This window comes from Kryptolebias marmoratus, linkage group LG13 (genome assembly GCF_001649575.2).
Source record: "Kryptolebias marmoratus isolate JLee-2015 linkage group LG13, ASM164957v2, whole genome shotgun sequence".
NCBI lineage: Eukaryota > Metazoa > Chordata > Actinopteri > Cyprinodontiformes > Rivulidae > Kryptolebias > Kryptolebias marmoratus.
This window is the reverse complement of record NC_051442.1, coordinates 3,808,470-3,829,751: the sequence shown is the minus strand read 5'-3', so window position 1 is coordinate 3,829,751 and position 21,282 is coordinate 3,808,470. Positions and strand designations below refer to the sequence as shown.

General features: G+C 37.7%; 1 protein-coding gene across 6 annotated transcripts in view; it reads left to right on the top strand.

The window, feature by feature from the left end:
- cadm1a (cell adhesion molecule 1a) overlaps positions 1–21,282 on the top strand; it is a 384,640-nt gene that overhangs the window by 234,208 nt on the left and 129,150 nt on the right. For 5 of the 6 annotated variants that reach the window (XM_017419886.3, XM_017419882.3, XM_017419887.3 and 2 more), the window contains exon 2: positions 12,372–12,389. The exons of the other annotated variant lie outside the window; for it this stretch is intronic. In XM_017419886.3, coding sequence (XP_017275375.1) covers positions 12,372–12,389 — 18 coding nt within the window. The remainder of the gene's footprint in view (positions 1–12,371; positions 12,390–21,282) is intronic. 6 annotated transcript variants of the gene reach the window in all.

Below are 21,282 nucleotides of genomic sequence, written 5' to 3'. Positions count from 1 at the left end.
TTTTAAGCAGGCAACACGCACAGTGAAGTGCTGTTTGTCTCTGCTTCTTCCTGCCTCTGTTTCTTTTTTGCTGTCTTCCCTCATATCTGCAGTGGCTATGAAGGACCTGTTAGATTGGACTAAATAAAAGTTGGAGGAATTGAGCAAGAGTCTTAAAGTCTCTGAAAAGATAATGTGCAGTCCTTCTCAAACATTTTCAAAGATGGAAATGTTATTGATGCATGTTAAGTCCTCAGGGGGTTTCATTCAAAGGACATTTAGGGTCTTTCATCCCTGACATGAAGGTGGAGGGAACATTATTGAGGCTTCACAACATGGCAGAGGTTTCTTCTTTCAGGGAGTAGCTTGAAAGGGATGGGTCGTCTTTCTCCATCCTTTGAGAGGGAAGTCTTGTAATTGCATCAATTGGTTGCTCTCTACCTCCTGCCTCTTTCTTAAGCTAATTGGTACTGATAAACTATTTATGGTCCATCTTTTCTGGTGTCAGCTCCTCACAAAACAACTTTTTTTGGTCAGAAGACATGCTTTTCTTGACCGTTCTTTTCTACATAACAGAACATAGTATTTTAGTTTTGTCTTTTTACATATCCAGTAATTTAGCAAAGTTATGCTCTGTTACACGTTTATAACTAGAGTATCACTATGAGCTGTTATTTTGTCATTTTGAGCCAGACTGTCAACCTGTCTGTGATAATTTAAGGAATGCATGAAGTGTCTCTGGAAGAAAAATAAATCAACTTAGTGATTATTAGGTTTGGTTTCTGGAACTGTATTCCAGGTAATGTGAGTTACCGGAGTCTGTGGAGGACTAACAAAGACTACTTCTGGTTTGTTATTGGTCAGTCTGTTGATCTATTTTTTTTTTCATCTTACACCAGTGAGTTCATAAGTTTATGTGGAAGACTAATATAGATACATTATTGAATACATTATACATCTTATATGTTACTTATTAACCACATAACCAGGACTGATCACATGGCTGTTTAGCAAATTATTGCATACAGTTGTCCCAAAGGCACTTTTCTCAACCTGGAGGCACACATATGATGTTAACTAAAGAAACGTAGGTGAAGATAGATAGGACATTGATTAAATGAGTGACAGCTGTCTGAAGATCATTTTTAGTGCTTCCATTGTATTTTCATGTGTTGGTATTGTCTTCATTCTTGCCATCTAGTGGTATGGGATTGGTATTTAAGTCAAAACTTTTTACTTTCTGTCTGAAGATTTGTTTTTAAATCAAAGGGAAAAAAAATCTATTAAAATCTGTTGTAGCCAGAGCTTCAGTTAAACTGTGCCATTTTTCTCCAACAGGCAGAAATAACTTACTCTTACCATTTTTTTTTTTAGTTGCCTACAGTGATGGAGCAACTCTTGTTTTTCTGCAGAAGAACTTTTAACTTTGCAAAGATGTACTGGATGAAAGACGTCTCCTACAAAAACCTAAGCCTTCCTATTATTCTGCTGCTGTTCCAGCATCCGCTCTGTATTGTACATGATGTGTATTTGGTGGAGCGCTCCCACTGGTTGGTGGTGGGTGGGGAAGCATTACAATGATAGTTCACTATTGTGATCCCTGTCAGCGACTTCTAATAGTGGCATTGTCTGTTAACCAAATTATTTTTAGAGCATTTTTGTTTCATGTCAGAGCAACTTGGTTATTACATTCTTTTTTTTCTGAAAATATCTTAAACAGTATCTAAAACTGTGATAAATGAAATTCTGTGCGATAGAACAATTTGTCCTGAACTATTCATAATAATATGTATGAATAAAATCAATCTACAAGTAAATGTCAAAATGAGGAGAAAAGGGCTACATGTTTTCTGCTTGAATTATTTGGGGTTATCTCTCCCGAACATGGCTGACATGTTTCAAACACCCAAACCATGTGGTTTGAACCATGCCATAAGACCAGAATTCGATTTAAGCAAACCTGCTACATGCAAAATTCCAAATTTCCTTTTTTAAATGCTTAATCATTAAGTCACTTTGTAGCTGTTGATTCAATTAAGGTACCCAACACTCATAGCGGGATATTTAGCAATCATGCTCTTAAAAATAATCAACCTCTTTTCATCACATTAGCCCCATGATGCAAATAAAAAAGGCTCAAAGCTGTTCTACAAACCTAAAGGGAATATGCATTAGTAAAGTTAGCACAGCTGACCCACTAGTTAAGAAGTGCATGCTGTTACAAAGCTAGATGATATTTTTAGCTAGTTTAGTGCATTTATATTCGTAGCCTAAGAATAGTGATGTCTTGATTGTGTCTATGTCTGGATTTTTGGTCTACCAAAAAGTCTTGAATATTAAATTAACAAACTGCTTAGTGCAAATGTATTTTTTCATACATTTGTAATGATTTTCTGCAGGTGTAATGTTCTAAAATGAAATCATTGAACATGGACTGAAGATATGCTGTAGTTTACCGTCTACAGTAAACTACAGCAGGAGCTTCCACTTCACTCCTGTGTCAATTTGTCAGTTTTCATGAGTTTATGTTCATGTATTTTGTAAACATACAAGAAAAGATAAAGTGCAAAAGTGCAAAAAAGTTTCCCCAGTTTTGTCAATTGGATGTTCAAACAAAGTTGTGTGTACTTATTGAGCTGTGCGTTTTTCCTTTTTTTTCTGGCACCCATACAGTTCTGGCTTATCTCTTACTTTCCTTCCCTTTTTATTACTCTGTTTATCCTTCTGTACAGCTGTATCCACATTCTGAGTGACTGAGCTAATTGTTCCTGCTCATGCACTCTCTGCAGATTCAATTATACGCCACTCTGGACATTCAAAAAAAAAAAAAAGAGGGTGGGAAAAAGGGATGCTAGATGAAAAGTGTGGGAGAGTGAATAATGAAAGGGTAAAAAGCAAAAAAAAGGAGCTTGAGAAGGTCATAGATAAGAGAGGCGAAAGTTGAGAGTAAAAGTAAGTGGATGAGAGCAAAGAAGTAGAAACATGAGGGATAAAAAGGAGAGGGGAGTAAGAGTGGTCCCTTGAGTCATATATTTATGTAAGGGGAAAATCAGCTCACTGGAGTGTACACTGTAATGGCACCCCTCTGTATAATGATTGACGCTGACCTCCCAAATAAGAGGATTAGTTTGTGCCTGAGCTGGCCAGAAATAATGGACCCTCACCTCAGCTTAGCTGTAGTTTGACACAGCAGAAAATAAGTTGGGAAATAAGAATACCTCAGCAGCAGGAGGCTTCCCTGAGCCTCATTCATCTGCATCACCATTGTGTCAAATTGGACATGCATTCCTGGCTCTCTGCTAGCTTCACGAGCAGATGGCATAAACATACCGCACCCATGTGGACCCGAATACTGTAATAGACATGGAAATAAGGTACCCCAGACTATAATATGTTTCAGTAATTTATTTATTTCCCCATTTAACAAGCACTGCAATGACTTATTGTTTCTGTTATTTACAAGCCCTCTTGTCTACAGGAAATGAGCTCTTGTTATTGTAGCTTTCGGTCAGGCAGTGACAGGGCAAGTCCTCTGCTCTGAAGAATATTGTGGCGCAGCGGCGTTGTGGCTAATGTCTGACTGCAGGGCACGCTCTCCTTTTGTGTGCTCTGAACCAGCAGGATTAAAGCATCCATCTTTCTCTCCCACTCCCCCTAATAGTATTAGGAAAAGGGTGGATAGGTTTCAGTACGCCGTTAAGGAATATCTGATATGGGGACTAGCTGATTCAATTAAGTAAAAAGGCAAGGTAGGAGGGACTGAGTGGTGGCATAGCACAGTACCTTTGGGCAGCAGATCTTAAAGTAGGCCATTTTAATCTGGGAAACTCCTACATTCTCAACCCCTGCCTAGAAAAAACTCATTATACAGTCATTACCAAAGGAACATAAAGGGTTAGGGTTCAGTTTCTGCCTCATTGGAGATCATCCTGTTGTTTGGAGAAAAACAACTGTAAATAGATGTACAAAGAGCGCTTCAGCCTTTGTGATCTAGAACAAAATGAACAAATACTGTGTAAGTAGACTGTACTTCAAGTCTTCTCTCTAAAGGTAATCATACTACTGGAAGTTATCTTCCAATTTAATGTTAGTCTAGTCAAACAAGGTTAGCATTTAAAGCCATGGGCCAAGGATCAATTGAGTTTCCCCAGAAATCTGTTTTTAAAAATGACATGAAATAGAGAGACTTAATATGAAGTGTTAGAAAATGATCAGAGGTGGAAAACATTCAAGTGAAGACTCTTAGTTTGCACAAACCAAATTATGCAAAAACAGACAAATGAGGAATGGATATTACCCGCTGCCTTGCAGACCAAAGTTTTAAACAAAAATCTCAGGTGATCTGTTAGCATTCAGAAGTTGTGTTGGAGATGACTCTCAGCTACTACCACACCAACTATTATCTCACTATTACTAAAGTTAACTGAATTATAGCTATTTTTGTGTTTCCTAAGGTTGAATTAACTGTGGTGCCCATGTTAAATCATGTTGATTTTAAACGGTAATCCGTTGAAGATGTACATCCAGTGATTACTTGCTGAGTTTGTGTAATATTTTGCTTACAGACTGACATACACAGGTAATTCTATGTTTCTATGCCCACTTTTCATGGTGGCAGGCGATAATGAAGCATCCTAACAATGTGATGTAAAATGATCACAGATGGAAAACTTTCAAATGTCCACAGTTTGCCCAAAGAGACCAATTTATGATGCAAAAGCAATAGTTCCAAATAACAAAGAGGCAAATTTGCCCATTATGAGATGCACAAAACAGCTAATTTTTACAAAAACACTAAAGAAAAGGATCAAATGATGTAGAAGGGACAAAAGGCAACAATTTAAAAATGTTAAATGATCACAAAGTGACTCATTTAGAGATACATAAACTCTGATTTTGTTGGTTTGGTGTTCTTTTTCATTTAAGTTAGGGCATTAGTGCTTTGTAACACCAAAAAGGGGATTGAAATCTTTTTCAACATAGTTAACTGGATATCAACACAAAATAACATTTACTGAGAAATTGACAAACTGTAAATTATATGATGCAAGTTTCTTTTAATAATAATTTACTTTTTAATGGCTTGTCTGTTAACATATTACTGTAAATGTTTCATACACAAAGAAAACTTGTTTTATATAAAACTGCGCAATTCAGTCTTATTTTATATTATTAATTTGTACTTTGTCATCAAATTTTATCTATACACTTTAACATGAGGGGGAAAAACATCTGATGACAAAAGCTTCATTTTTTACAACTCAAGGTTACTGTTTTTACAAGCATGGCTGGTTATTGCATTAAAAATAGATTCTTAAAATTGCAGGAAAATATTTTGATTGAAAGAGAAAGGTTATGTAAGATTTAATCTTCTGTTACACTTGAATGCCTCCAAATAGAGTTTTAATGCATTACTCTCAGGAATTTCATAGTGTGTGGGGAGCAGAAAACCCAAATCATTTTTTGACTTTTTTTCCTCTTCATGCTGCTCGGTGGTCAGGTTATCGCGCTGCCGTTTGGTGTCTTCACACCACCAGGTCCCAACGCTGTCTGGAGCCATTGGGTTTCCATTACTACAAATCCAATCCACTCATTTAAAATTAATGGCCGTGGACCTTTTGCTGACCCCGGAGATTTGCTATGCCAAGCCTTTTTCTCACAACACCTCAAAGATTAGGTTTTCTTCTCCCTATCAGTCCATCAAGAGGTTTTGCCTGGACTCAGTAATATTTGGCTGCTCACTAGAAAAAGTGTTTTTTCTCTGTTATTTTCTAACTCTTGGTTTTTCTTTTGCAATTAATACATATTGCTATAAATGTGTACTTTTGCAAAATATTATGTAATAACTAAAGTCAAAGAAACTAGAATTATTTATTACTTGTGAACAAATAATTATGACAAACAATATGATCATAAATCTACACAGACATTTTGTTTGTTTGTTTGTTTTTTATTTGGTGATTAGCTTCTTGACAGTGCATTTTCCTTTTCTGATAGCAAATCTTGTGAAAAAGAGCTAAAATAACAGCATTAAATCTTCAGAGAATGACTTTCATCTTTCTGCTTTTTGTTGTTACATTCAGTTGAAACTATTTGAAAATGAAGAAAAACAGAATGTCTGAGAATTTAGTTCAGGTAACTGGCGCAGTAACACAAAGGTTTACATGGGTCAAGGAAACAATGGGAAGCCTCAGTTTTTCAGCTGATAGTATTAGCCTCCTTATACCAAATTATGCTCAGTTTATATAACCTGAGGCTTTATTTTCCTTTTCATGGCAGCTAGATGAAAATCTAAACAATAGTAACTCTCATAAATTGAAGCCTTTCCTCATTTGAGTGCCGCTTTTGTCCCATATTTTCAATAGTAGTGTACACAATCTGCCAGATGGTACTGTAAACACTCAGTCCTGGATGTAAAAATTCACTCCTAAAAAGAGCTCTTCTTGCATAATGCTTGACTCCTAAAAGCTGAGTTTTTTCTCTCTCTCCTTTTTATAAAAATTCATGCCTATGTGTTCAAAAGATGCAGCGCACAAGGCATTATATTCACCCACCACTCATGACTGGGGTGCTGGATGTGGTTTGGGGTGCCGGAGGACGTTACCCTGGGCTTCTCTTCACCTAGCACCCAGCAGACACAGCCGTGGTGGTGGTGGTGGTGGTGGGAGGGAGGTTTCTCAGCCTTATCAGCAGGACAGCACCCAGTGCTCTAATCACCAGGTCCCAGAGACAGACGGAGGTAAAGGGAAAGTGGATGGATGAGCAACGTCCAAGGAGAGAAATAAAAATTGAGGATGGGGAGGAAGGGAAGCTCTGTTTGTTCTTCTTAGGTTGGAACAAATGACAGCTGCGTTCTGGTTTATTGCATAACTGAGTGGAAATCATTTTAGTGAGGAGAAAAAAAAGATTGTTGTCCCATTGGATATAATCAATGATGAGATAAAGGGAGACAGAAGAAAGCACCTTAAAGAGGATTCTGTAAGCAGATGGACAGACTGGGTCAGCTTAAGACTTGATCCTGACTTGTGGAAAAATATTGTTAGAATAAGGTTTTTTTTTCTGCAGTGTTCTAATATTTCAAGTAATTTTATTTATTTTACCGAACATAGAGTGAAAGTAATTTACCCTCTGGACAAATTGAGTAAGGTTTTACTTTTGAATGAGATTCCCAGTTCAGTTCATATATCCTCACAGTTTAGTTTGGACATCAACAAAAGTTCACCCCATGGCCTCGTTTTTGTTTCATTCATTCTGATGCACTTGCTGATGCTGCATTTCAAACGCCAGAAGCCTAGAAACTGCTGTGTAACAAGGAATTGAAAGACACAAGCTTGGAACTGACACTTACATAAACACAACCCATATTCCACATATTAGGAAAATCCTATTTTCCATGTTTAGACACAATAAACCTCAATTGGATTGGGATTCACAGTGCAGGCTGAATGACTTCTTCTGACTTCCACAGTAGTATTTCTGCAGTACTTTTGAGGTTGTGAGGAAATTTACAGTGAATGCCAGCAGTAGTCACAGGCCAAACTCAAGAGATTATATGTAATAGCTGTCAGACTCAATTTCACAGAAATATGACAAATGAAGTGTAAAAACTCACAAAATCCTGCTTTTGCAGGCAAAAATGATTGTGTTCCATAAATGTAGCATTTTGAACCAGGAGAACTGATTCGTGAGTAGATCTGTTCTGTTGCGCTCTGCTTTTGTTTAGGCAGATTGTTATATTTTTGTGTAGCCTGTTGGCAGGTTCTGCCAAAATACTTTGTTAGGTTTAGGCACCAAAGTTTTTTGGTTAGAGGTTAGAGATATATTTAGTCTTTAGCCTGATCTGATATCTGCAAAACAAAAAATAAAGGGTTATATCAAGAGAGAGAGAACCCAGTAGAGTCATGGTCTTCTGGAACGACGTGATACAAGAGTCACAATGAGATTTAACACCTGGATGACCAACAGTTGCAACCTGGGCTACTTGATTTTACGACTCGTGATGAGATTGTCTAACAGATGAATCATTGTCTGGGAAAAAAAACAGGAAAAATAAAGCATTTTAAAATAAATCTGTCAGTCACTCAGTCAAGGAGATTTGAGTTTGCTCAGTACTAATTTGAGCTTGGTTTGATTTGGGTGCTATTGGCAACTGCCAGACTGGCTGCTGTTGTGATGGCCCCACTCGTCACCAAGACAGCAGGCTGTAGAAATATAAAGTAATGTGCTTTAAGAATGCTACAACACCTTAAAACATGCATTTCACATCAAAGAATGGGAAGAAAGTACTTTTACTTAGCCTTCTAAAACAATTCCAATAAAATATCTTTAAAGACTTATTCTAAAAAAGGGGATGTGTTGTTCTATAATCCTGTTGAAGCTTAACCAAATCATGTCAGAAACATTTCATTAAGACCACAAGGAATTTGGGCATCTTGTCAAAAATCATTGTGGATCTCATCTAATGAATAAAGCTCCAGTCCTACTTGGGTTTGGACTCATCCGTCTGGGTAACCAGGCTGTCTGGATTTCCAGAAAAAGGTTGCTGATCTCTAAAACACGAGCATAAACATTTGCATAGACAGGCAGAAGAATTTAACCTTCATTACTACGGAGGAAAAGCTTTTCAGTCCTACAACACACGAGTCCCTGCTGGCAGCAATCGTGTCACCTGATTGTGTGTTTGTGATATAATAAAGTAATGCTTTAGGCAGTAAATATTAGATTAATATTTAATCAAAATGCTTTGAATCTATTGGGAATCCAGGTATGGTTGTAACCTCAGAGCTTATTGTGATAGAGCACAGTGTTCCAATTTCCACACTTGATGTAGCGCTGGTTTAAAAAAGAAAGGCAATAGGATTGGTGCGATTGATAATTAGTTTTTAATGTGTCACACTCATCATGTCCAATTTCATGCCCCTTGGGCAGCTGATCACAGATTTAATCAACACATTATTGCTTGCTATACTTAAACTGACTGCAGGGAGGCTCTCTCTCTGTATGTGGGTGTTTGTGTAACGTGGTGGGAGTGAGATGGGGGCACTGTGTTGGTTTGTGTTTGTGTGATCAAGGAGCAAGCAAGAAAAGGTTGTCAGCATGTGCATCCATCCCAACAACATCCCTCATTGATAGACACTGAATGTGTGTTCCAGGCCATTAGCCAAGAGCGACGTTTGAGGGTGACGTGTTTGGAAGTGCGCGGCTGTGGTGTGTCGAAAGAAGTCCTTATTGTTTTTCTTGTGTTCAGGCCTCCATCACCTGTTGAATACAGATAACAGCGGGGCTGTTTTGACTGTTTTGTAAGCCCATCCTCTTAATGCTGGCGACGTTTCGGCCTATGTTGGATAATGACTCTGTTCTTTGTTTGCAAGTATGACATAGTTGTTCAGGCTTTTTCAACTTTTTTTAACTGGCCGTGCAAATTGCTCAGCAGAAATCACTGATCATAATTCTAACTTGGCAACAAAGTGTGACACTTGTCCAGATAAGCTGACAAAAATGTAGCTGTTTCAGTATTTACATTAGCACTGAGTATGCTTTTCTTTTAAAGTGTTATTAAAAAAATCATAGGAGCTTTTTTCGAAGGTTTCTTTCAGCGTTGTTGTGGTTTTTTGCTCTTTTGTCACATGAGTTTGGCTACAGTTTAATCTGCTAATTGGTTGGACTCATTAAAAGTTTTGAAGTTTCCTCAAAGATGTAGTTTATCCACTCATCTATCAAGCTTTTAAATCTGTAAAACTCACTGCAGGCTGGACTGAGACTTTTAAATCAATATAAAATTTTTTTTTTTTGCAAAACTGACTATGTTTTGATCAAGGTTTTCTAACTTGCAGCTTTCAAAAATGGGTAAAAAAAAATGTGGCTTTTCTCTTTAATAAATAAACGCTCACATTCTTTTGGAGGAAACCTTCACTTTTTTCTCCGACTGTGTTTTTGTCTTGATGAGTTTTGCAAACTGGCCTTTATTCCTGCTCACCGCAGAGGAACTAAGTCATCAGGCTGCACAGAGTCAAGAAAAAGCAGAAAAGGCAGAAAATCAGGCGACTGGAGCCAGACAGAGAAGTGGCAGTGTTTATCTTGAACTACTTACCTCCATGGCTGAGAGTCAAACGTAGAGGGAGACTTTGGGAGGTAGTGGAGGCCTTCATTAAATGCAGCTCAGGCCCCGGTGAAACCCTGGCTAATGTCGCTCATCTCTGGAGTGGACTGGCGTCAAGCTCTCTGTCCAAATGATTCATGTTTAATGCATCTCTGCAGTCCTTGTCATTTAACCTCACCTCTGGAGGTTGTGGGTCGGGGTGGGTTAGCGAAAGCTCCCACAAGAGCCGCAAGGGGCAGAGCGGCCATGCAGTTATTCTTCACTCGCTTTCTATTTGCTTAACATGGAGGGGAAGCTTCTGCGTGTTTCGCCTATTGCTGCTCGGTCTCCCCACAGCAGAGCCGTCGCATCAAACTGCCTGAACCTGAACTCGAGGGTGGTCCAGGTTGAATATGTGTCTCTCTGAGGCACTTTGTTACTCCACTCTCTGTGTACCACGGTTGAATGCTTAAGCAGGGAAGCACTGATGCGATGCTGAGAGACTTAGCAGTTTACTCCTTTAGTGAGTGCTCGAGCTTTGGTAAAAGCCTTTCTGCTGAAACTGAAGACTGTCAAACTCCATCAACCTTTTGTCAAGCAGAATAAGTATTTTGTTGGAACTGACAACTTGTGGCATTTTTTTTTTTTTTCCACGTTTGAACTGAGGTTGCTAGAGTTTGAAAATCTGACGCTCATTAAACACAAAGCAGTTCAACAATTAATGCCCTGCAGAAGCTTTCAGTTAAATTTTAATGTATGTAATGTGATTGGATGTCATTTCCTTTTTTAGGCAAATAAAAGCCTTTAACTTACAACAAGCTAATGATTCAACAAGATAGATCTGTAACACAAATAAAGCTGTGTAACCAGATATAACTGAGCTGACATTTCTTTGATTCACTTGATCTTTACGCTGCATTTTTTCTTATTTCTCCCAGCATACACACACAGCCTTCCTCTCACTCCTCTTCTCCCTCACTTACACACACCCACTCAGTCTCTGTGTCGCTTTCTTGCTCTGAATAATGGTAATTAGAATATCACCATGGTTGGAATTTGGCAAAAGTTGAAGAGGAAATAGGTTTTCTAATCAAAAGCTGCCTCTTAGCTGGAATCTTGATGCTTACTTGGCTGGAAAATGCTCCTCTGTGATGAGGACCTTTATGGATGCCAGACTGTACTGAAGGCCAGCTCTTCTCTTTCCATCCAGTGCTGCGTTTTATACAAATATCACAGCTGAAGAGGATCGAACTGATGGGGCCAGTTTACAGTTTTTTAGTTCAAAAGAAAGACTTTTCCTCTCATTTTAGAAATGGCCTCCCAACAAAGATTGTTTTTTGAGCAAGCTCTTTGAAGAAGTCATTGTATTCAAGCCATTTATTTTTTGAAACACTCCACATAAAACTTCTGTAAGGTTGCTTAGCATGAAGATTTATTAAATAAATTGATCTGTCAGTCTTATATTTTACAAAACTACTTTGATTCAAAAGGTTTTTTTTTTATTTACTTGCAGAAGATTAGATGTAAATGTTGATATTCCAGACTGAATACCAGTGTAAAGTTAATTTGAGTTTCCTTTTCAGCTTAATTTGAGCACAAAGACTGCAGACGAGTAAAATGGCAAAGCTGTTCTTTAACTGAAAAGAAAAGGGGATCAAATCTCACAAATTACCATGTTTTAAAGCTTAAATAATACATAGAAAAGACAAAAATTGTGTTTTTTTTTAATAGGGGATTATGTGCTGGATTTTTCCTTGCCTTAGAGGAAACACTTCCTGGAGTCTCCTGGTTGCCCGGCAACCATACTCTACAGTTGGCCATTTTATTTCTTAATGTAGCTCCTCTCATGTTAGAGCCCCCAAACTACATATAAAAGCAATTAGCTATTATCACATTGCAATAATGACTTTATTAAGCTTCCATTTCTTTGTAAAAGCTGTTTCGAAAAATATATATAATCTTCGAAAAAATGTTTTTTTTGTGAAAATGTTGAATGAATGTATCTGGAGTTTGTCTTAATATTTTCAGTTCACAACACACAAGCTTTTCCTTAAAAGCTCTTGTGTTTTTTTATTCCCCAAATCAGCTGTTTTTGTTTGTTTGTTTTTTGTTAAGCGTTCCTGTTCGAACAGAAAAGCTGCACGAATGGCTTTTTTCTTTGCATTCCTGCCTTGTTTCTCCAGTGTTTTACCTCTGTGTTTTGGCAAAATAGGGCAATCAACCCTAAATGGGATTTTGAGTGCTAATTTCCCTTTCTGTTTTTGTTTTTTTCCCTTTTACTTCTCCCGCTCCCACCTACCCTCCTCTAACCCAGGAGCTGCACAGGAACCAGGTAAGCTTTTCCTGCACTTTTCCCTTGTCCTGCTGACCACATCCTTCATTTATGTTTAAAACTTTCATTTTCTAGCCTTTTGGGCTCGTTCTGTCGTGTCGTGTCCAGTCATTTGTCCTGCTCATTATCACTCACATGCTAACATTTAGATTTTTCTCCGTTTTACTCTTTCAGTCTCCACTGACCATTTATTCAGTATCTCATGTTGCTGTCATTGATTCTTTTCAGCAAATATTCTAACTTGTGGAAACGGTACCTCACAAACCTGATGAGTTGTTTTATCAAAACTTAAAATATTTCTCTGAAAATGACTGTTTGACACAATCTCAGGACTTGCTTCCTTACAGATTGTTTATGTATTGTATTAAATTTGCATTGTTATGCAGAATGTTGAGGTATATCATAAAGTTTGGAAAGGATTGTTCAGAGAGGGCCTATATTTTCAGTTCCATCAGCACTTTATTTCAGCAATTTCTTTTTAAATAAGTGGTTAGTGCACAGCTATGATTTAGTTTTAAGACAAAATCCACTTTTCCTCGAAAAACCGAGGGGTGTATTCCTTAAATCTTTTTATGCTGCCTCTCTAAATGCCTACACTTGCCCCCCTCCTCCTCTGTCTCCTTTTTAACAAGTCTTTTTAATCCAATTAGCAGTGCCAGTGACAGTTATTTATATGTGCATGAATAAGAAGTGAGGAGCAAGAGATCCTCCCTGGGGGCTGATTGGACAGAACCCAGTCTTTCAAAGGCGTGTTCTCGGTCACAAACCTACGCCGCGACTGATCACCGTCAAGGCAGCGGCGCAACCTGCATTTCCAAGGACAGTCAACATCTTTTCTGTCTCTCCTGTGAAAACTAAATAAGTGCCCAGTTTGTTTTAGGTTTATTTCCCCCTAAATTGAGAAACTCGTTTCATGTTTCAGTTTTGTTTCATCTTCTAAATATTTTCTGAAATCCTACCCAATGAAGACGTTTCTGACGGAGCCTAATTGGGGCACTTTAATAAGCTGTCTCATCACTGTTCAGGTTGATCTCAGATCTGCGTTTCTGTTGCATTTCACTGTGTGGACTAAAACAGTGGGAGAGCCAAAATGACACATAACCTGCCAAATTACACTTTTGAACTCTTTGCCAATAACTGCAGTAACTTCAGAGGGGTGGAAAAAGTAATGTTAGCACTGCCAGCACACCCTTTTAAAGGTTTTAAGCGCATATTTTAAACACGCTGTAAGTAAATGTAAACATATTGGTTTCATTATCAAAGGCATTTTTAGGATTCAGATTGACATTAATGTAATATTTTAGTCCGCAAATTCACTTCAACATGGTGGTTTCACTTAGTGCTAATTATGAGCCAATTAAGTAATCAACTGATGTTCCAAGTGGTTCCTTTAAGCTTCAATAAATGCATGATTTTTTTCATTATTGTTGTCACTTGAGAATAAACAGTTTTATATGGAATAATGGTTTATGAAGTTTACAATATTGAAACAGAAAAGACTTAACAGAAATATTGTGAAGAAATAACAAAACCAAGAATTTAAAAAATTGTGTTCTGATTTCCTGAGGGTATGTAGTGAGTTCAGGACTTTGAATAATTAGGCCCCTTTTACACTGGATGATGACCCTGTTCAGGCAGAATGTGGGTGGTCTTAGCTAGGTCTTGGTGAGGTCTTCTGGTGCACATTATGGGCCCTCCACTGTGGAGCGTAATGGGTCGATGATGGTTTTGAGCATGCACAAATCTTCTGGAGCAAAGTCGAGGCTGTTTATCATCCTGGTGCCATGTAAATACTGGTGTAATTCAAAACTGAAACCTGTCTAAAGGTTATAAATTAGCATTTTCATGAACTGTTGGAAAATTTTAGAGCTGTTTTAAGATGACAGCAATCCACCTTTGTCTTAGCTCTGGTAAGATATTAAATATGAATAACTTAAACACAAAAATCCACTTCAACATAACTGACTGAACTCTCCTTCTATTTCAGTAATAAAAATTCAGTTTAAATTGGGCAAGTGCTGAAAGAACATTCAATAACACCCCCTAACATCACTCAGGAGTCCCTGTTGGACTAAGAAGAGCAGATAAACGTAGGTATAAAGACTGGCCATAGTACTCTCAGTGCAAAAACAAATGAAAAGAGGCAAAGTGGCTCAAATGGCTGTAAGGACTGTGAAATGGTCCCCAGGAGTCCAGAGGCACCACGGTGACCATATTAGGACACTGACCTTTCAGCCAGTATTTCACTATGCTGCACCAAATATCAAACGACATTCATGAAGCCGTTTCCAAAATGTCTGCAAACATTTGCAAGTGTTGTCAATCTCCTCACATGAGCTGCTTGGCTTTTGAGCATGTTCAAAGACAAGCGTTGTCCTGAAATAGTGGCCGGGTTATCGCGGGCACCTGGAACCAGTCTGGAACTCTTCTCATTTTAGTTTTTGTAAAAAAAAAAAAATGGCGCTAGAGATGGGTTTTTGTTTTTTTGTGAATTGCCCCCTGCTTTCTTTGTTATTTCGTCTTCCAAATGGAAACGTGTATTTGTAACTTCATGCTGAATGCATTATTTGCAAAACAAAATGTGCATCAAAGTATTTGTGGGGAAAACCCCTTCTGTAATTTCTCAGTCGGGGTGCAGGGCATCCCTTCAACCTGGCGAGAACTCTAGTCCAACTCCCCACCTGCCACTGTCCCCGGACCGGGTCACGCCGGCATGGGCCGACTGCTGACACCACTGGGGACCCACCACACCATATAAGAGAAAACAGATGTTGAGTAGTGGCATTTTACTCCTGCTTATTGAGCAACAACAGGTCTGCAAAACGTGTGCACAAAAACAGGCCGGGATTTTATCCATTTAGTTGCACAAAACCTGGCCTTGTTTGAGTGAGACTGCAACTGAAAATTGTATTTCTTCACAATTTTTAATCACCAACTAGTCTCCAACAGTCACGGCCAAGTGAAATATTTCAGATGGTCAGTTTAACCTCTGAGACAAAGAAACAATCTTCAACCAGCTGAATTAACCCAAAAGAGAAGAAAACCTTTTGTGGATTTAGTGCTGTTTGAACCATTATATAAACCATCTATGTAAGATTGCTGCAGTTACACTTGTTACCAGAGAAGAAGTGAAAGTAGACATATTGAGAATGTTTTGAAAATTGCTTTTTTTTTTTTTTTTTTTACCAGAACTGAAATTATAAATGTTTTTGAAAAGACAATTTGAGCTGTCAAAGGTCACATTGTTTCCTTTCTTGACCTAACAATGCAGACAAGGTGTCTTCTTTTTCTCTGCACTGGCGTCTCGCGTGTTTGTTCTGTGCGCCAATCAATAGAATGGAGGTTGTGATGGGATGGAGGTGGGTTGAGAGATGCAGCAGTTAAACACGGAGAGTCTTATCCATGTGTGCACAGGCGGGCTCTTTAGATGCACGCGAGCGTGCGTTTGTGCGCGTGTAGCACACAGACTACAGCTCAGATTAATGACTAAATCAATCACACGCATACAGTGTTTGCTTGTCATCCTGTATGCTTTTCTTTTATAACACAGGTTCAATTTCCCAAGCTACTGGAGCTCTATCAGCGTTTCTCCAGAATATGTATTCAGCAAGGTCATCTCTTACTGCACCAAGAAATATGTCAACCACAGGGAGGTGTCTCTGCTATTGAATTGTCAATATTCACTATAGTCCATTGCATTGCAATCTACATTTGTCAATACATGAGCTGCTTAGATCCACATGCTGAGATGAGAACGCTGCTCGTTTGTAAATAGGCCGTGTTTTTTTGCTCGCATTGACTCCTGTCGACGGATTTATTCAGGTAATAGCTGGATGAGAACTGAATCTTATTAAACCCTTCGAGTTGTAATATAGATTTCCTAAAAATTGGATTATCGCCCGCTGCTGATGGCACAGCGATAATGTTTTTGCCTGTGTCTGTGTGTACATTTGTCTGTACCACTAGGAAAACCACTGGACAAATTTTAATGAAACTCTTGGAAAGGACGTACATCTTCAACAGATTAGGCTTTAGAGTCAGGCCATTCAAGATGCCCGCCATAACTAAGCAACCTTAGTGAACGCAAAAATGATTATAATTCTGTCAATTTCACAAAAAAGTTGCAGAGTCTCCGTCACTCTGAGCATGAACACATCTTGCAAGATGTGGCTGTGGCAGCCATCTTGAATTAAAAGTTTATCGTTACAGGAAGCAGGCGATTTGCACTACTTCAAAAACATTCTCGGCCTTTAAGTTTGTTTTTTTTAAATATTTTTGACATTTTGGATAGAGCTGTTTTAAGTAAAAGAAATGTGTATTACAGCAGTATTACAGGAGGAGAGAGCGAATACAATTAATAAAATCAAAGTCAAGTGTTCACCATAAAAAGTTACGACTGAAATTAAATTTTACAGGGAGCAGAGAGGTTTTACTCCCCGCTCGTGTTCACGCCGAGGGTGCAAACAGAACTCAGTAAAACGGCATTCTTGTTCCTTTACTGTTACGATGTTCTGAAAATATGTTGCTGTAATATTTGCTTTTTTTTTACTGTCAGCGAATGCACAGGGGCTGATAGAGCAACATGTCCAACACTTACAAATAAATGACCATCAGGAAAAACATAAATGTTTGCACCTTACCCTCAAACTGTTGTTAATCACTCTTTGTGACCACCAAAACAGCCTGTGCTGCCAGCTGTGCAGTTTATAGCAATTTTGTAGAATTTTTTTTATTTTTTTTCTGTTTGCTTGTATAAAATATGCTTTGCACATCTTTGACAAGGTGATGAAGAGATTTTCCTGATTTTCAGAGCAGGCATCTGTTTTTATGTCTCCTCTCAGGCTGTGTGTGCAGATACAGTATCTTCAGCTCATCTATTATTAAACTGATGATGATGTTTTCTCCCTCGGCAGCCTAATCATCTATTTTTATGCATTTTTCGAAGTTCTTATTGTTTTGCTTTAATAACTTTCCTAAAACTTAAGATTTTGGGATCACCAGCAGACATTTTAGAAACGGCACTCAATTAACATTACTTTACATCAGTATTTCTTCCATTTTGACTGAATTACTAAAGACATTTGGTCATAAACAGACAATTTATAGAAATGACCAAACTTCTGTAATGTTTGGAAGAGAAAATACCTCAACATTTCTTTCTAATCGATAAGTAAAACTGTTGCTGACTGGTTGAGCTGTAATCATGAGAGTCTCCAGAATGTCTCGCAGCATTCACAGGAGTTTTGAACATGGCCTAGAATATATTTTAACACAAAAATAATCCATGATTTTCATACATTTGTCCAAGCAAACACATCCGCTGGTCACTTGGTTGCAAACATTCAGAATTCATTGCAACTAGAGCTCAAATATTGAGTTAAGTTTGAGTCACCAATTATTCTCCAAGATGCTGCCTTTAACATCAGTAGTGTTCCTTTTAAATAAAACTGCAGTCTGATTGATCTGTTGGCTAAGTTTTCAGTTTTTTACTAAAGCATTTAGAAGTAATGGAGGTAAGATTGAACAAACATGAATGTCTTGAGTTCTGTGTTGACCTAGGTTAATTGGATAACGCCCAACTGTCATTTCCAATCAGTCATTTATTGTTTTGTTTTTTTCTGAAATTCAAATTCACTTGAGTTTATTTTAAATTAACCTGCAACCCATAAAAGTAATAAATAAGAGGTTGTTCAGTACATGAGGATGGATGCATGCCATTTTATTTGAAAATGAGCTTGCTTGTATCTTTGAATTGCTGCTCGTAGACTCTGCAGTCCATCAGTACATCTGTTCCTTTATATCTTATTTTTCATACATTTTTACAACAGCTTTATGTCTGCAGTTTGTGAAGGAATTGGAAACTAATTTTCAGACAAAATGTTGGACATAAAAATTCATGGCACTCTTTAATTCTGATTTAAAAGGTAATTTCTTTATAAACGCCGCGAGTGTCTGAAGTTAGAAGAAGTAGGTCTTTATCCTTTTCAAAATTAGATTTTATGCTCTATTAGAGATTTGGGCATGTTGCGTTGTCAGTTTCATCTTTTCCTTTGGAGAATCAGCTGATTTCAAAGGTTCAGCAAATCAAGAGTGATGTCAGGAGGCTTACTGACCTGATACAGAAGATATCCTGCAGACTATTGTTCCAACTCGGCGGTATCGTCATTTCTCCCTCATAGTGATTTTTAGATGTATCATCATTACTTTAACAAAAATAGACATATTGCCAAGTTTTACGGGGCATAAAATGTAGCCGCTCTGCCTTTGTAGAATACAACTCAAAGGTAAAAGATTAAAGGTTGGAATGTGAAGGAATCATAGTTCAGTAATTATATTTTTTGAATATCTGTGCAAAGTTGTCAAAGATTTCTTGTTCAGTTTGCAGAAAATGTCTGTTTGTTCTAAAACTGGTTATTGTGGTTAACATCCATTTTTACCTAATCTGCTTTATCAGAAGGTCTAGGCTCAAAGATGAAAACCATTTTCTGTTTAGATATTAATAAAATGAAAGATGATAAGATGCCCAAGATGTGACTGAAAATGGGGAAATAGTACAAGTATATATCTTCATGTTAACCAAGTAAAACTTGTGGAATTAGTTCTAGTTTTCTCAAACCAGATCAGCTCTGGTGCCATCCTGACATCATGACATGACTTTTGTTGTGTATGTGATGGATAGATTGCACCTCTGCAATATTTTAGAGCTCTTTCTTTGGAAGCCACCTTTGTCATCAGTTGTTTGTCACCTGTCGTGGCCCCTGAAGAGTAAATCTGCTTCCCCCAGCAAGTGTCAGGAGTTGATGGTGAGATATCCCCTCTCTGCTTTCTCACGCTGTTCTGCAGCTGCCTGACTCAACATAATATCCACATGACTGGCTGCACATTTGAAAGGGTTCAGTCGGGATACACAGTAGCTCCGTGGCACAAGCTGTTTTCCGCCCCACACTCTGTGAGCGGGGACATGGCTTTTCTGCAGTTTTAAATTCCTCATAAAAGGAAATGTTTTACATAAAAAAGTTTCCACTGAGGTACTTTTTGGCTACAGGTACTTTTAATTCAAAGGGAAATAGGTTAAAAGACAACATCAAAGTGTTTAGAAACTTTAAATTTATCATACTTCATTTCTTTATTGTTGATTTCTGCCATTTAAGTATAGTTAAAAATGAAATAATGGTAATCTAAGAGGATGTTACCTGATCAGTGATTCAATAACTGGTGCTGATATTTAATAAAGAGGCTCATTTATTTATTTATTATGATCAGAAACAGAACAGCTATTCATTCACATTGCAATTTATTAGATTTTGAACTGAAAAAAAACCTGCCATGATTTATATGTGGCCATATTCTTAAAAATATGATTTAAGATCTTGCCATTTTTGCCCGTATGTAAAACGCTGGTCCTTTAAAAGTTAGCCAAATATTTTAGTCAATTTTCATTGGGTTTTAAGTGTAACAACACTATGCTGGCCACGCATGTTTTCCTTCTAATCCAGTTAATATTCACAGGTGGTGTTGATGCCAAATATTAAAATATATAATAAAAGATTAAGGTCTAATTATTTGGCCGATTGGGTCCTGCTACTTACACCATACTCTGCTTCATTCATGCAGAGTAGATTGGAATTAACAAATGAAGTTTAACACTTGTGTTTGGTCATGCCCCACCTGTGTTAAAATGTTCATACCCACCCGCTTTTTGGTCCTGGTGACAAGCAGACAAAAAAAAAAAGAAACCAACTACATCAACGGCTTGGTGGAGGTAATTAAGAGCCACACAAGTCGGTGATGTGCACTCACCTGTTTACACCCAGGCTGCAGCCACTGCATCATTAAACCCGTAAAATATAACACAGCAGTAAGGCATTACTGTCAATACGTACAATATTTATTAGGCATGCAGTACCAGAATCTTTTTAAATAAGCTGCTGTGGCCAAACTTTTGACTAGAACTTTATATAATTAAAGGCCTAGCATACATGGATGGAATGCATTCGGTTCACCACCTTTCATTCAAGAATTTTAAACTAAGAATATTTTATAAGAAATGACGAAGGTGTAGTCAAAACCTTCGAAATAACATTGTTTCATCTCAAGTGATATCTCTCCTGATCTCACCTGATCTTTTAGCATTTAGTCATTCACAGTATCTGTTAAATTCACTGAGGTATGGCCATTTTTGTGTCAATTATCTGTGGTGGCCATCTTAAATTGCACTGACTCCAGAAAATTAATCAGTTGTAGATGTCAGTTTCATCCAAATCTGTTCAGTGGTTCATGAAGTATTTTGCTAACATTAAACAGAGTTGATTCCAATAGTTTTAAACACAGATATTATGTGATCAGAGTATCAGTTGGGAGTCAGTCTTAGCTATTTACAAGCTAAATTTTAGCTCCAAATCTGTAAAACTGACTGATTTATATATATTGCTATGCTGTGGCAACCATATTGAATCGTTGACTCTAAAAGTTAATCAGCTGTAGATGTCATTAATTCCTTCAGAAAAGTTCAGTAGAATACATCTGTAACAACTGCCCTGAAATATTTGTTGGATGAATTCAGTCATTAGAGATTCACGTTATTGATGAAATGATTAACAAAGTAAAACAAAACTGGGTCTCTTGAATCGCTTCAGCGTCTCTGAGTTATCATTTTCGAAGGAACTTTGGGTAATATTACAGGCTCCAGGTTTAATTATGGCTTTAATAAGGTTTGGACTTGTTTCAGATTTCATAATCTGCCAGAGAGAAGGGAAGTTGATTTGTACAAAACGCAGCCTGTTACAGCTGTTGGCTAATGTGGCAGGATTGTCTGAAACATTACAGGCAATTTATGCTGAACGATCTCGGTGAAACTGCTAAATTTGACCAAGTAGCTGACATATTCCAGGAA